The sequence below is a fragment of the Phyllobates terribilis genome, unplaced genomic scaffold (genome assembly GCF_046119375.1).
Source record: "Phyllobates terribilis strain yellow unplaced genomic scaffold, ASM4611937v1 Scaffold_3__8_contigs__length_932513732, whole genome shotgun sequence".
Classification (NCBI taxonomy): domain Eukaryota; kingdom Metazoa; phylum Chordata; class Amphibia; order Anura; family Dendrobatidae; genus Phyllobates; species Phyllobates terribilis.
The window spans coordinates 70660774-70674945 of NW_027362763.1; the positions used below are offsets into that span (position 1 = coordinate 70660774).

The window sequence follows — 14172 nt, forward strand, 5'->3', positions numbered from 1 at the left end:
GCGTCATGGACAGGGGATCAGCAAGCACAGGGGAATGAGGCTGTGTTGTCACCTGCAGACACTGATTATGGATCTAGGTATTTGGCCCACCTAGTCAGGTGCTTTGATGACATGGGCCAGAGCATGCTGGTCGTGGTCAGGAAGGTTGTGTTCAGGCCCCAGCTCTCTTGCAATAGCACATGTTAAAAATTACCATTCGTCCACACTTTCTTTAAAAAACATCAGACTAGGGAACACCTAACCCTTGATCTGGGAACTTGACAAATGTTAGTGCTCTGGGGAACAGTTGCCCGCCTTCTCCCTTTGACCACACCACTGCTTCTTCTTGCTTGTTGCGGTGCTGTGGATCTCATTCTCTCCCCCTCTGAGCTGATGACCTCACTCAGCATAGCACCTTCTCAGGTTAGGTGAGTGACATCATTGTCTACCACCTCGTCTTCGTCTTCCTCTTCTGCACTCTAGTGATCCTGACTTGTTGACTTAACAACATTACTTGTTGGAAACCATGTCTCGTCATCATCTACCTGTTGAGACGCTAATTGCCGTTCCTCACTGTCATCTTCTTCAGACAGACAGTGGCTGCTCATATATTTGGTCATCACTACACAATAACTCTTCATGCCCCTCTTGAAATGTGCAGGGCGAGAGGACAGTCACAGAATCAATAATGGATAATGTAAAGAGCAGCTCGGGGTGTCTGAGTGTGGGATCACTTGTCTCCTGGGACTCGCCATGGCGGGAGGAAGGAGGATCAGGATGAGGATTATGTGGTACTGAAATAGTAATACAGCTAATGCTTTGATATCAGAATTATGGGCTGTAGACATGTATCACTTATAATCATAATGATTTTTATAGTTTTCCAATGTGTCCATATAAAAAACATTGTTTGATTTTTTGGTAAGCTGCCCAGAAAAAATATAAAGTCAAATTGGCAACCCTGTCATGGCAGACAAACACATCTGCAATCTTGTAGGTAATCGCATAAGCTGAGCTGTAATGTTTATAGGAGGATTGGGATGTGTTTACATGAATTATTTTTCCTTTGTTCTCTTAAAAATTTGAATAGGAAAATAAACAAAAACAATAAAATGTATTTCTTTTTTATAAACATCTATTATCAAAAAATAATTTCAGAAAATACAGTTCATTTAAATAATTTTGGATGTTCACATGCAGGGAAATTTAACACTTTCAATTATTTCTTTTATTTTAAACTTAATTTCATGAACCCAACCAAGAGGGACTTACATAAGTGAGTGTCCTGATTTTAAGTGCATAAAAAATATCCTAAATTAAAAAAGCAACAATCACGTGAATGATGTACATGATATCACCTCTTCAGGACCTACAGGGATCATCAGAACACCAGCACTAGAACAGCAGGGAATTTACCAGATGAGCAATGCTTATTTTTTATTTTATAACATATTTTGCTCTTTCACTACTGTCTTTTAGACAACCACGTTAAATTTGTGTCTACCTGCAGCCAACACTAGAGGAAGCAGTTTGTATACCGTAAGCTCCTTAGCTCCCTCTAGTGGCAGTTGTAGTTTTCTTCATTTAACTCCATATTTATGCAGGAGATCTGGACCGAAAATATTTTCTATCTATAATACTAGAAGAAGAAGAACACAACAGTCAGCTACATTCCAGCCTAAAATGACAATTAATAAAGGCAATAAATTCCAATTATATTAATGGCACATGCAAACTAGCTGCAGTAGATTTGGTGGAAACCTTCTTTAAAATAATTAGAATAATACATGCTGCATGTCTCATGTTGGCAGTGACAAAGTGTAGTCTATCTGCGAGATATTGCACAGATCTCAAAGGGTTTGGGGGCGTTTGTAGCCCCAAGTGCAGGGGTGAGGTCCAGTTTGGCTCCAGGTATGGGCTGGAAAGTGAAATTTTGTAATAATGTTGTAAAGAACAGGAATAACTCCATTTTAGCCAAGGTTTCCCCAGCACAGCTCCGTTTACCTGCAAGATAGAAGAAAAGACAATGATAGAAGATGGTTGATGACTTGAGATCACAACTGGAAGTAAATAACATTTTATAAATATTTGGTATTTGGCTTGGGGCTTTGATCTGTTGTGATTGATACTTTTTATTTTAAGATCTGTTACTTTGCTTCTATTTGGAAATCCCACTAGGTTCTTCTCATGTCATTAAAGTTACACTTTTTGGCCCAACCCACCTCTCCATAACATCTCACCATAAATTCTGAAATTCCATATTCTGTTAGGGGTGCCTGATGTACACAAATGAATATCAACTGAACATCATTAAAATGTTCCTATATTGCATGATCATTTGCCTCATTTTAATTGTGGTCATGTTGCATTTGTGCCTGCGGGAAGGAGTCCAGGAAGGATCATCTCTCCATCATATGATGCCTGAGGCAGAAGGGAAATCAAGGGATCTCAGGGGAGCAGCACCAAAATAAGGCCATGTTCACTCATTCAGCATTTGCTCATTATTTTACATCAGTATTTGTAAGCCAAAACCAGGAATGGATGAAAAATAATAATATTAATCTTTATTTTGATATAATGCTAACATATTCTGCAGCACTTTACATACATTATTGTTACTGTCCCCATTTGGGGCTCACAATCTAGATTCCCTATCAGTATGTCTTTGGAGTGTGGGAGGAAACCCATGCAAACACAGGGAGAACATACAGACTCCTTGCAGATATTGTCCTTGGTGGGATTTGAACCCAGGACCCCAGCGCTGCAATGCTGACCACTGCACCACCATGCCACCCCAAAAAATGCAGAAGTGGTGGCATGTTTCTACTATACTTTTCTTCTCATTGTTCAACTCCTGGTTTTGGCTTACAGAACGTGGCTTAAATGTCCTTCTCTCAACTCCAGTCTTGCAGCCAGGCTCTGGCATCTATAGGACCCTGCGGTATCAAGGGCTTGGAATACATTACTTAGAGAATGAGAGATAGACTTTACTCTCTGCTAATAAAAATGCAATTAAATCTGCAGGTATTATCAACCACCATACCAATGCCTCAAATGCCCCAATAATAGTACATCCGCCATGACGTCCACGAAAGATAGTGTGTCAGCCTCCCCATAATATTACATCAACCACAGATACCCAAATAATACTGCACCATCCAGAAGTGCCCCAATAATAGTGCATCAGCCATGACATTACATTGCATCAAACTCAGATACCCAAATAACACAGGTGCCTCAATAAAAGTGAGTCAGCCATAGATGTCCTCATTACCATGCGTCGTTAACAGATGTACTCATACCAGTGTGTTAGTCATAGATGTCCCCCATAAAGAGTTTGTCTCATTTTCAATTTTTTAGATTGTCGGTGCGGGTAGGGCTACTCGGATAATTGACAGCTAGGACCATCGGCAAAGTTGCACAACTGACCCAAAAATTGTGCTCTCTGATGCTACAAGTAGATTTAGCATTGCAGAATCGGAGGAGCACAGGCGCATTCATTTTTATATGTGATTTTCTTTTAACTAGTAGGACTCTAGTTTCTCCATGATTATCATTAATTAGGCAGCTCTCCCTTTGTCATTTTAACTTGAAATTTAGAAAAATGTGATTTAGTTTTAGTGTTATCAAAACGCCACTTCCAAAAAAGAAAGACAAATGTGAACAGGTGCAAGCTAAGAGAGCAACTCTATATATAACTCACAAATTAAAGCGGCACTCTGAAACGCTATAGTATGTAAGCATTGAACATATGAAATTGGAATTGCATTACTGCTGTAGAAACCAACTTAAGAAATGAAGGTACTGAGCGCATATATTGGCCAATTCATGTGAACCCAGTAGCCAGCAACAAGGCGTAACCCTTTGTTGGGTCCCTGACCTAACATGATGCCTCTCCTGGGCTAAAAGCCCACAATCATATGGGCAGGTAAATTGAGCTATTTTTTTTGCTTACAATATTTTTTTAGCAACAGGAGATTATCATTGCTGTGACTAGCTGGTCACTTGAGCCCTGGTCTGACACGCCCCTTATTGTGATAGGCAGCTATGGACTTTGTACCTATAGCGTCTGATGTGGGAGGGGGAAGCTGTGGTGAGGGTGTGGTAAGCTGTGGTGTGGGCAGGGTTAGCTTTCTCAGCTCTGCTTCATGCTAAATCTAAAAGCACTGATTGTGTCAGAACAGCTGCACCCTGTAATGTAAGTGATACATCACTGGATTCCGCTTCTTTTTACCTTCATCAGGCTGTCTCTCAGATGAGCTAGCCAAAACCTGCTGACAGATTCCTTTTAACCCCTTTACCCCAGGGCCATTTTCCATTTTTGAGTTTTTGTTTTTTGCTTCCCTTCTTCCCAGAGCCAGAACTTTTTTATTTTTTGGTCAATATGGCCGTGTGAGGGCTTATTTTTTGCAGGACAAGTTGTACTTTTGAAAGCCATGACTGGTTTTACCATATCATGTACTGGAAATCAGCAAAAAAATTGCAGTGAAATTGCAGTAAAAATTCAATTCCACAGTTGTTTTTTGAGTTTTGTTTACCACGTTCACTGAATGCTATAACTGACCTGCGATTATTATTCACCGGTTCATTACGAGTTTGCAGATATCAAGCATGTAAAGGTTCTTTTTTACTTAAGTGGTGAAAAAAAAATCCAAAATTTGCTAAAAAAAAAAATGGTGCCATTTTCCGAGACCCGTAGCATCTCCATTTTTCAGGATCTGGGGCTGGGTGAGGGCTTATTTTTTGCAAATTGAGCATTTTTATTGATACCATTTTGGGTTAGATCTGATGTTTTGATCGCCCGTTATTGCATTTTATTGCAATGTTGCGACAACCAAACAAACATAATTCTGGCATTTAGAATTGTTTTCTCGTTAAGCCATTTACTGATCGGATTAATTTTTTTTTTATTTTGATAGATCGGGCGATTCTGAATGCGGCGATATCAAATATGTGTATGTGTTTTTTTTATTATTATTTTATTTTGAATGGGGTGAAAAGGGGGTGATTTAAACTTTTATATTTTTTTATATTTCTTATATTTTTAAAAACATTTCTTTTCCACTTTCTGCATGCTTCAATAGTCTCCATAGGAGACTAGAAGCAGCAGTTGTCTGATTGCCTCTGCTGCATACAGGCGACGAGCAGATAGTCTGTGTGCAGAAGAAATGATCACCAGCTATGAGCGCCAACCACTGGGCGGTAGTCATAGCAATCAGAACATGACAACCAAATGGGTCTGCTGCAGACCCTGGGTTATCATGCCCACCCGTTGGTGACCAACGATCATGTGATGGGGTCACTGATGGCTGGGGCTAATGCCGCCCTTCCGGCGCGGCGATGTTAAATGTCGCTGTCAGAGATTGACAGCGGCATTTAACTGGTTAACAACCGCGGCTGGATCGCAATTCCACCCTCAGCTGTTGCGGGCACATGTCAGCTGTATAAATCAGCTGACATGTGCCCGATTCAGTGTGGGCTCTGTGCTGGAGCGCACACTGAACCAGGGGTGATGACCTGGGGCGTACTAGTGATGATGAGTGCTGGTGGGTATTACTACCACACTACTACCACACTGCCTTTCTTTTTTCTGGTTTTAATGGAGTGGTTTTAGATTGGTTTTTTTTTTCAAATTTTTGTGTTTATAATTAATTGTTTTAGCTAATAAAGTTATTTACGCATATAATTTTTTCTATTGCTATATTTTTAGTATAGTATTTCTTTGATGAGTTGATTATTATAAAGCACTGCTCCTTGCCTTAGGACACAATTACCACTAATAGACGGCAGAGGTGTTCAGTGACCGAGGCAATGAGTAGTAAATTTTAGAATGAAAAATTGAATTGCTTTAAAACACTTTGCAATTCTACTCAATTAAAAAGGGGATACAACTCTTTTAACAGTGTTGCCCTTAGATCCTCCATAGCATTGTTATCATGATAGATGTCACTATAATGACTTACATATGGCCACTGACCTCTGCATTGTTTAAATATAATTAACCTTTACTTACATGTGTCTTACAGATTGACAAGTAGAGTATATAGTTTAATTTTAATGTTGAATTTAGATGAATAAAACTGAAATATATCAAATTATGTTATGAGTTAAAGTATGGGTAAATAATCACCTTTGTCAAATCTGCTTTTCATCATCTCATTATTAAAATAGAAAAATAATAGAATATGTCAGAATTTGGCAGTAGTGATGAGCTGATCTTTTGAAATTCAAATTTGCCGGCTTCACGGAATTTTCCCAAAATATTTAATTTGCAGTGAATAAATTTGCCCGAATTTTAATACTGGAAAACTTGTAATTTTTCCAAAAATACAAATGGTGGAGAGGAAAAAGAGGAATAGGACCATGAGGACCTTGCTGATCATAAAAGCTTACACTCCACAGGAGACAGAGACAAGACTAGTGATGAGTGAATTTGTTCGAAATCCGATATTACAACTAGTGTTGAGCCACCCCCGTAGGGTTCGGTTCGGTTCGTCGAACACCGGGATGTTCGAGGAACTGTTCGTCGAACACCTTAGAACACCGTCGAACACCGTTAAAACCAATGGCAGGCAAACAAAAACACATAGAAACACATAGAAAACACCTTCAAAAGTGTCCAAAAGCTGACAAACTGCTCAGAAGACACTCTCTTTAAAAAAGCCGGCCGGCAATTCAGCAGCGGCATACACCGGTACCCGACAATTTAGACTAGAAGGAACAGAGCATCACACATAGATTAGATAGATAGAAACATGTCAGTCACATATATAAGAAGTACAGTGACAGTGTTGGTTAATGTACTTGTCATTTAGTGTTAAAGGATTTATTAAAAAAAATATTAGTGTTTTCATGCACCATCTCTTTAAAAAAGCTGGCCTGCAATTCAGCATCGGTACCCGACAATTTATAACAGAAAGAATAGAGCATCAAACATAGATTAGATAGATAGAAACATGTCAGTCACATTTATAAGAAGTACAGTGATAGTGTTGATGACTGTACTTGTCATTTAGTGTTAAAATAAAGGATTTATTAAAAAAAAAAATTGGCGTGGGGTTCCCCGTAATTTTAGTCTCTAGCGGAGGTTAAGCAGACGGCTGGGGCAGATGTTTGAAGCCTGGGAAGGGGGTAATACCCACGGAGCTTCCCAGGCTACTAATATCAGCCCCCAGCTGAATACCTAGCCTTTACTAGCTATTAAAATGGGGGACCCCAAAAAATGACGTGGGGTCCCCCCTATTTTATAGCTAGCAAAGGCTAGGCAGACACCTGGGGACTGATATTAATAGCCCAGGAAGGGTGAAATGAATATTGGCCCCCTCCGAGGCTAGAAACACCAGCCCTCAGCCGCCACAGAAATGGCACATCCATAGGATGCGCCAATTCTGGCACTTAGCCTCGCTCTTCCCACTGCCCTGTAGCGGTGGCAGTGGGGTAATAGGGTTGGGGTTGATGTCAGCTTATAATGCCAGCTGACATCAAGCCCAGGTTAGTAATGGAGAGGCGTCTATAAGACACCCCCATTACTAACCCTATAGTCAAAGTTACAAAAAAACACAAACACCCAGAATAAAGTCCTTTAATTGAAATAAAGACACAATTCTTAATTGTTCTAAATTAAACCATACTTATCATCACGCCCATTCCAGCTGAAGCCAACGATCTCCTGCAATAAAAGTAAAATAATAAAGCAACATCATCCTTACATTTCCATGGTTCCCACGACAGCTTCAGCTCTGCTACATTCACATGACAGGCTGGACAGCAGCAGAACGCTGCCATACAGCTTGCCATGCCGCAGACACTGAAAAAAATAAAGTTGGATCCAAAATGGCCGACTTCAAAACGGCCGCCATGGTCACGACCCATCTGGAAAAGTTTTCCCCCTCCCATATACTAATGTGCCACAAACAGGAAATTGATGTCACCAACCATTCCCATTTAATTTAGGTGTAGCCATATAAATGGCCCACCCTGTTGTTCTACTCTATTGAAATGAATTCTTTGGTGCAGACATTTTTGTCACAGGAGTACACACGATATAATCAAAATTGTTTTTCTTAGTACCATATATAAATCAGGCTATATTTCATCTTTTAATTCTTTGCTGCTGATATTGTTCTCCATACAGGGGTACACATTAGTAATGAGAGAGCCCTAATGTGCTCAACGTAGTGGTTCAGTGGTTTCTCAAAACCTACCCAGATTTGCCAGAGCTGCTTGTGAAAGTACAATGCGTGTGTGCCCATTTCAGAAAGTCAGCTACAGTTTCCGCCACCCTGGCAGTGCTTCAGCAAGCAGCGTTTGCAGTTTCCAGCTCACTGACTGTTGCACGATGTCACCACATGTTGGAAATCAATGTTGCAGATGTTTGGAAGGATTTGTGAGCAGCAGAGGGCAGTTGTTGAGTACCAGCTTCAACACGTCCATCGGCATTCAGGTCAGCCTCCTCACATAAGAGCTGATGAGTTTGCATTTGTTACGCTCGCGCCCAGACTGACTGGCGTGAGTGTGGTTAGTGGTCCCACTGGGCCATGAACCGAGGAGTGCCTGGAGGGGCGTGACTAGGGGTCTTGCCAGATCCAACCACGAACACACGGCGGCTTAATCGAATCTGTGGTCCGAGGAGGGACATGGGAGGTGGCCCAGGTGCTACTCCAGGTCAGACCCCGGTCACAGCTGTTGACCCACACTGGGGAATGCAGGAACAGCCAGGTTTGGCAGGTATGCAGACAGGCGGGTGCTGGCAGGCACGATTGGTATGCAGGCAGATTGGTACCGGCAGGCACGGCTGGTATGCAGGCAATTGGGTACTGGCAGGCACGGATGATATGCAGACAGGCCGATAATGCAGACAGGCGGTTACTGGCAGGTAGGAAAACAGGCAGGATAGGGACCAGTACAGACTGGGATACAGGAACAGAGCCGCAGGTGTGGTGGACAATCAGAGCAGAGCCACAGGCATGGAGGACAAGCAGAGCAGAGCCGCAGGTGCGGAGGAAAAGCAGAGCAGAACCGCAGGCGCGGAGGACAAGCGGAGCAGAGCAGAACCACAGATGAGGAGGACAAGCGGAGCAGAGCAGAGCAGAACCACAAACGCGGAGGGCAAGCAGAGCAGAGCAGAACTGCAAACGCGGAGGGCAAGTGGAGCAGAGCAGAGTTAAGTTGCAGTTGCAGAAAGCAAGAGGAGCAGAGCCGCAGGTGCAGAGGACAAGCGGAGCAGAGCAGAGCAGAACCGCAGGCATGGAGGACAAGCAGAGCCGAGTAAAGCTGCAGGCTCAGAGGGCAAGAGGAGCAGAGCGGAGCAGGGCTGCAGGTGCAGGCAGACAGGACAGGGCTCTGTTCACATGGAACAGACTGGGAAACACAGGAAGATAGCTAGAACACAGGAGGTAGATACGGGGGCAGGGAAACGGGACAAGCAGAACCAGATACACACAAGGTACTTGCAATGAAGTAGCGAGTGGACACAAAACTCACAAACAGAAGTACAGAGACAACGAGTCGGAGTTAGGTGCAGGTTCAGACACTGCAGGAAAAGGGAAGGATCAGACATAGAGACAAACTGGTAACGGGGTAGGACACAGTTCAGACAGGAAGTGAACCTGAACCAAGATACAGGAACAAGCCTGGGTACTCAGCCCACAGGGTGGCGGAAACAGACTAGAAGACACAGATACAGGTAACGGGCCTGGGTACTCAGCCCCCAGGGTGGAGGAAACAGAAAAGATACAGGACAGGACCTGGCAACTCAGTTGCACAGAACACACTGAAAGAAAGTGTGGCTCAGGCACCTCCTACTGAAAAACATTGAGCCCAACAGAGGATTTGATTCTGAGGGACCACCTTTCTTCCCCACTAAAGAGCCTCATAGTAGCCGCTAGGTTTGGGCAATGAACTCTCCTGAAGAAGAAGCCTGGGCCCACCTGAAGATTCTTCTCTGGTGGGCCTGTCCAACCCTGCCGAGAAGCAGCCTTGGCTAAGAAAAGTCTGAGTGAAGATTCCTGGACACTCTATGGCTGCTTTTTTTACTGAGGGGGAAACACATGCAAACATGGGGGAACATACAAAATCCTTACAGATGTTGTCCTTGGTGGGCTTTGAACCCAGGACCCCAGCGCTGCAAGGATTCAGTGCTAACCGCTAAGCCAATATGCTGCCCTCTCTGTTCTCCCTCTGATATCTAACATGCTGGAGAAACTTGCACCTACTGCCACTTAGTATCTTCAGCTCCTTTGTGGAAACTAATGCATTTGGGCAGCCACTTAGTCCACCAAATAAAATTCCTGAATTGCGGATGGCTTTGCTACTTGTACTGGGGGCACTGCTAATACCATGGCGTCGTGCCATAGTTCACTGGAAATATTCCAGGCTGGCGGGAGCCAAGCTGAGTCTCATAGAAAAGTACCAGCAGCAAGCTAAGGAGATGGTGGCCTCTATCATCATCCCGACCTCGGCATTATGAACTCTCCTGAAGGAGAAGTCAGGGCCTCCCGGAGGAGTCTCCAGTTCTCTTGTGGGCCCGTCCAACCCTGCCTAGAAGCAGCGCTAGCTAAGAAAATTCTGTGTGAAGGTTCCCGGACACTCTATGGCTTCTTTTTTACTGTGAACTAGCTCCAGCAACCCATAAGATTGCAATCTATAAGGTCCCTTCACTGGCTCCCAATTGCCAAGAGTATTCAGTTGAATCTACTAACACTAACATACAAAGCCATCCATAAACTTTCTTCTTCGCATACATCTGAACTAATCTCCCGATTTATTCCCTTCCGTAATCTCTGGTCCTCCCAAGACCTCCTTCTCTCCACACTTATTTGTTCCTTACCCAATCGCCTCCAATACTTCTACCAAATATCCCCCATTATCTGGAATTCTGTGCCTCAACACATCCGATTAGCCACCGCATTCGGATCCTTCAGACACAACCTGAAAACCCATCTCTTAAAGACAGCCTACAGCCTGCCATCGTTGTCATCTCAACACACCACCGGAGCTAATGCAACTCCACAACCTACTGTCTTCTTCCTCACCATCTTGTAGAATGTAAGGCCGCAAGTGCAGGGTCTATAAGACTTCAGATGCAATATGGCACCTTGGCAAAGCCCAGTTATGTTCTTCCTCTGATAACTAACATTAACAAACAGATCATGCTGGAGAAACTTGCACCTACTGCCACTCAGTGTCTTCAGCTACTTTGTGAGAATCTAATGTTTGCTCAGCCAGTCTACCAAATAAAATTCCTGAGGTACGGAAATTGTGGATTGCTTTGCTTCTGGTACTGGGTGCTAATACCAAACCGAGGCATGCCATTCACTGGATATTCCTGGCTGGTTGGAGACGAGCTCTTTCCCACAGAAAAGTACTAGCAAGGAGATGGTGGCCTCTGTAACGGGTCTGGAAGGCGGAACCTCTGAGCAACTATACAAGGGGGCGGTCCTTGTAAGGAAGCGGGTGGCTCCCAGGGAAGACGGGCAGGTAGTCACGGCAAGTGACAGGGACAGTCTCTGAGTAGAAGGACGGGTACTCACGGCAAGTGACAGGGACAGTCTCTGGGTAGAAGGACGGGTTCTCACGGCAAGTGACAGGGACAGTCTCTGGGTAGAAGGACAGCAGGCAGGTGGCTGGTGAGCGCTCCCAGGTGAGCGGGCGAGAGTCTTTGGACAGGCAGGTGGTCACGGCAAGTGACGGCAGAGCCTCCAGGTAGGCTAGCAGACAGGTAGCAGGTGAGCGCTCCCAGGTGAGCAGGCAAGAGTCTCTGGACAGGCAGGTGGTCATGGCAAGTGACGGCGGAGCCTCCAGGTAGGCTAGCAGACAGGTAGCAGGTGAGCGCTCCCAGGTGAGCAGGCAAGAGTCTCTGGACAGGCAGGTGGTCACGGCAAGTGACGGCGGAGCCTCCAGGTAGGCTAGCAGACAGGTAGCAGGCGAGCGCTCCCAGGTGAGCGGACAGGCAGGTCCATAGGCAGACTGACAGGTGTCGGAAGGCAGACCGTCGGACCGCAGGCTTGCAAGCAGGTAAACGGATATCAGGCAGGTATCAAGCAGGAATCTGGCAGGTGACTGGCAGGTAACTGGTAACGGGACCTGAGGGCTGAAGCAGAGTGAAGGCTTTGCAACAACATTTCTCGGGCACCTCCATTTTGGAGGAGGTGCCTTATATATGGTGAGGTCCTCCGGCCATTGGCCGGGGACTCCTTAGGACGGCGCGCGCGGCCCCTTTAAGAGAGGGGGAGCGCGCGCACGCGCGCCCTAAGCACAGTGGCTGGGAAGCAGCGCGCGCTGCCAGCAGAGCGGGAGGAGGACGCCGGGCACGGAGTGGAGAGGTGAGGGGAACAGCGTCCCTGCCTAGCAGGAGGCAGGGACGCCAATGCTGCAGCCTCTATCATCATGAAGGAGTTTGCTCGTTGTCTAGTAGTCTGGCTTTTATACTAAAGATCCTGCTCATTTTTATAGTTTTAAGTGAGCACGCAGAGACCATGGTTTCTGCAGTAGCGCTTCCAGGCCGGGATAGTGGTAGAGAAATTGCTGTACTATCAGGTTGAGGATGTGAGCCATGCAAGGCATGTGTCTGAGGTTGCCACGGCATAGGGCCGCCACTAGGTTTACACCGTTATCGCACATGGCCTTCCCTTGCTCCAGGCTCACTGGAGACAGCCATTGCTCAAAAGTGGCCTGGAGAGCTGTTCACAACTCTACAGCTGTATGACAGCGATCTGCAAGGCATATTAATTTTAACACTGCCTAATTGCGGTGAGCCCTGGCTCCGCAGTATAGAGGTCGGGGGATTCTCTCTGGACTGTTGTATTGTGTGTCTCACTAAGGCAGAGGTTGATTGCGCACGTGGAGTCCCTAGAGGAGGTGGAGGATGCAGAGGCACTGGAGAAATTAGTTTAGTTCTCCAACCCCTTTTTTTCTATTAGTTTAGTTCTCCATGTTCTGGTGTGTATTTGTTTCTATCTCCAACCTTTGCTGTTTAGTAGTTTACTTCTCCAACCCCTGCTGTCTTATTAGTTTAATTCTCCAACTCCTGTTTTCTATTAGTTTAGTTCTCCATGTTCTGGTGTGTATTTGTTTCTTTCTACAACCTTAGCTGTTTAGTAGTTTAGTTTTCCAACCCCTGTTGTATATTAGTTTAGTTCTCCATGTTCTTGTGTGTATTTATCTTTTTTTTCCAACCCATTCATGCCCACCCCCAGGGATTAACATCTGGTGACAAGGGTTTGGATTCTTCTCAGACCCTACTTCGTCCAGGCCCGGATCAACTGAAAAAAATTTGTGCATCGCTACACATGCTTTTCCTCTCTTGAGTCTGTGAAGCTTTGGATCAGACCTCTGATGCCCCGGAATAGAATGTGAACAGCTCTGCAGACTCGCCCATCTGTGCTTCCCAACAGTCAGTTGGCCGGTTGGAGAGTTGTGGCGTGGGTGAAAACATGGGTAATTGGAGTGCCACCTCTGAGGACTGTACTGTGTGTGATGTTAAGGTGGAGGAAGAAGAGCAGAGGCCATTTGATGCAGCACTTGTCATCTACTGGAGAACATGCTCTTCCTGCCCCTCATCTACAAGGCGTACCTCTGTTGAACTGCCAAAGAAAGGGAGTGGAGTCCAGGAACAGAACAGTTTTAAAAATGCAGCACAATTGCTCACTGCAGCAAAAAATACCTACTTCTCATCTCTCATATCATATGTGTCTCACTACCCTAAACAACTATTCAGTACTTTCAAGTCCTTCCCCTGTCCACCAGCTCCTCCTCCCTCTCCTCTCCTCTCCTCTCATCTCAGCTGAAGACTTAGCCTCATTGTTTAAACAGAAGATTGACAACATATGGCAAAGCTTTTACTTAAAGCCCCAATAGCCCCTTCTCATAATGACTCATCACTCTTCCTCCAAAACCAGCTTCTCCATCATGGAAGATCATCTTTACTCTCCAAATCACATCTCACCACCTGTGAACTTGACCCAATACCATCCCATCTCATTCCAAACCATACCACAGTCTTCATCCCAAGCCTAACCCTTCTCTTCAACCTGTCACTAACAACTGGCATCTTACCCACATGATTCAAACATGTCTTGATCACACCCATACTCCAAAAGCCTTCCCTTAACCCATCCTATGTTTAGCTATTGCCCCATATCACTTCTTCCCTATGCCTCCAAACTACTGGATCAACACGTCTATTTTGAACTG

At 44.8% G+C, this 14172-nt stretch overlaps 1 protein-coding gene across 4 annotated transcripts in view; it reads right to left on the reverse strand.

Moving 5' to 3' along the window:
• Positions 1-1259: 1259 nt before the first annotated feature.
• LOC141258841 (cytochrome P450 2C14-like) overlaps positions 1260-14172 on the reverse strand; it is a 71481-nt gene continuing 58568 nt past the window's right edge. For 2 of the 4 annotated variants that reach the window (XM_073674008.1, XM_073674010.1), the window contains one exon: positions 1260-1983. In XM_073674008.1, the coding sequence (XP_073530109.1) occupies positions 1805-1983 (179 nt within the window). In that variant the 3' untranslated portion in view covers positions 1260-1804. The remainder of the gene's footprint in view (positions 1984-14172) is intronic. The other 2 variants (XM_073674011.1, XM_073674007.1) reach the window with 2 other exon arrangements.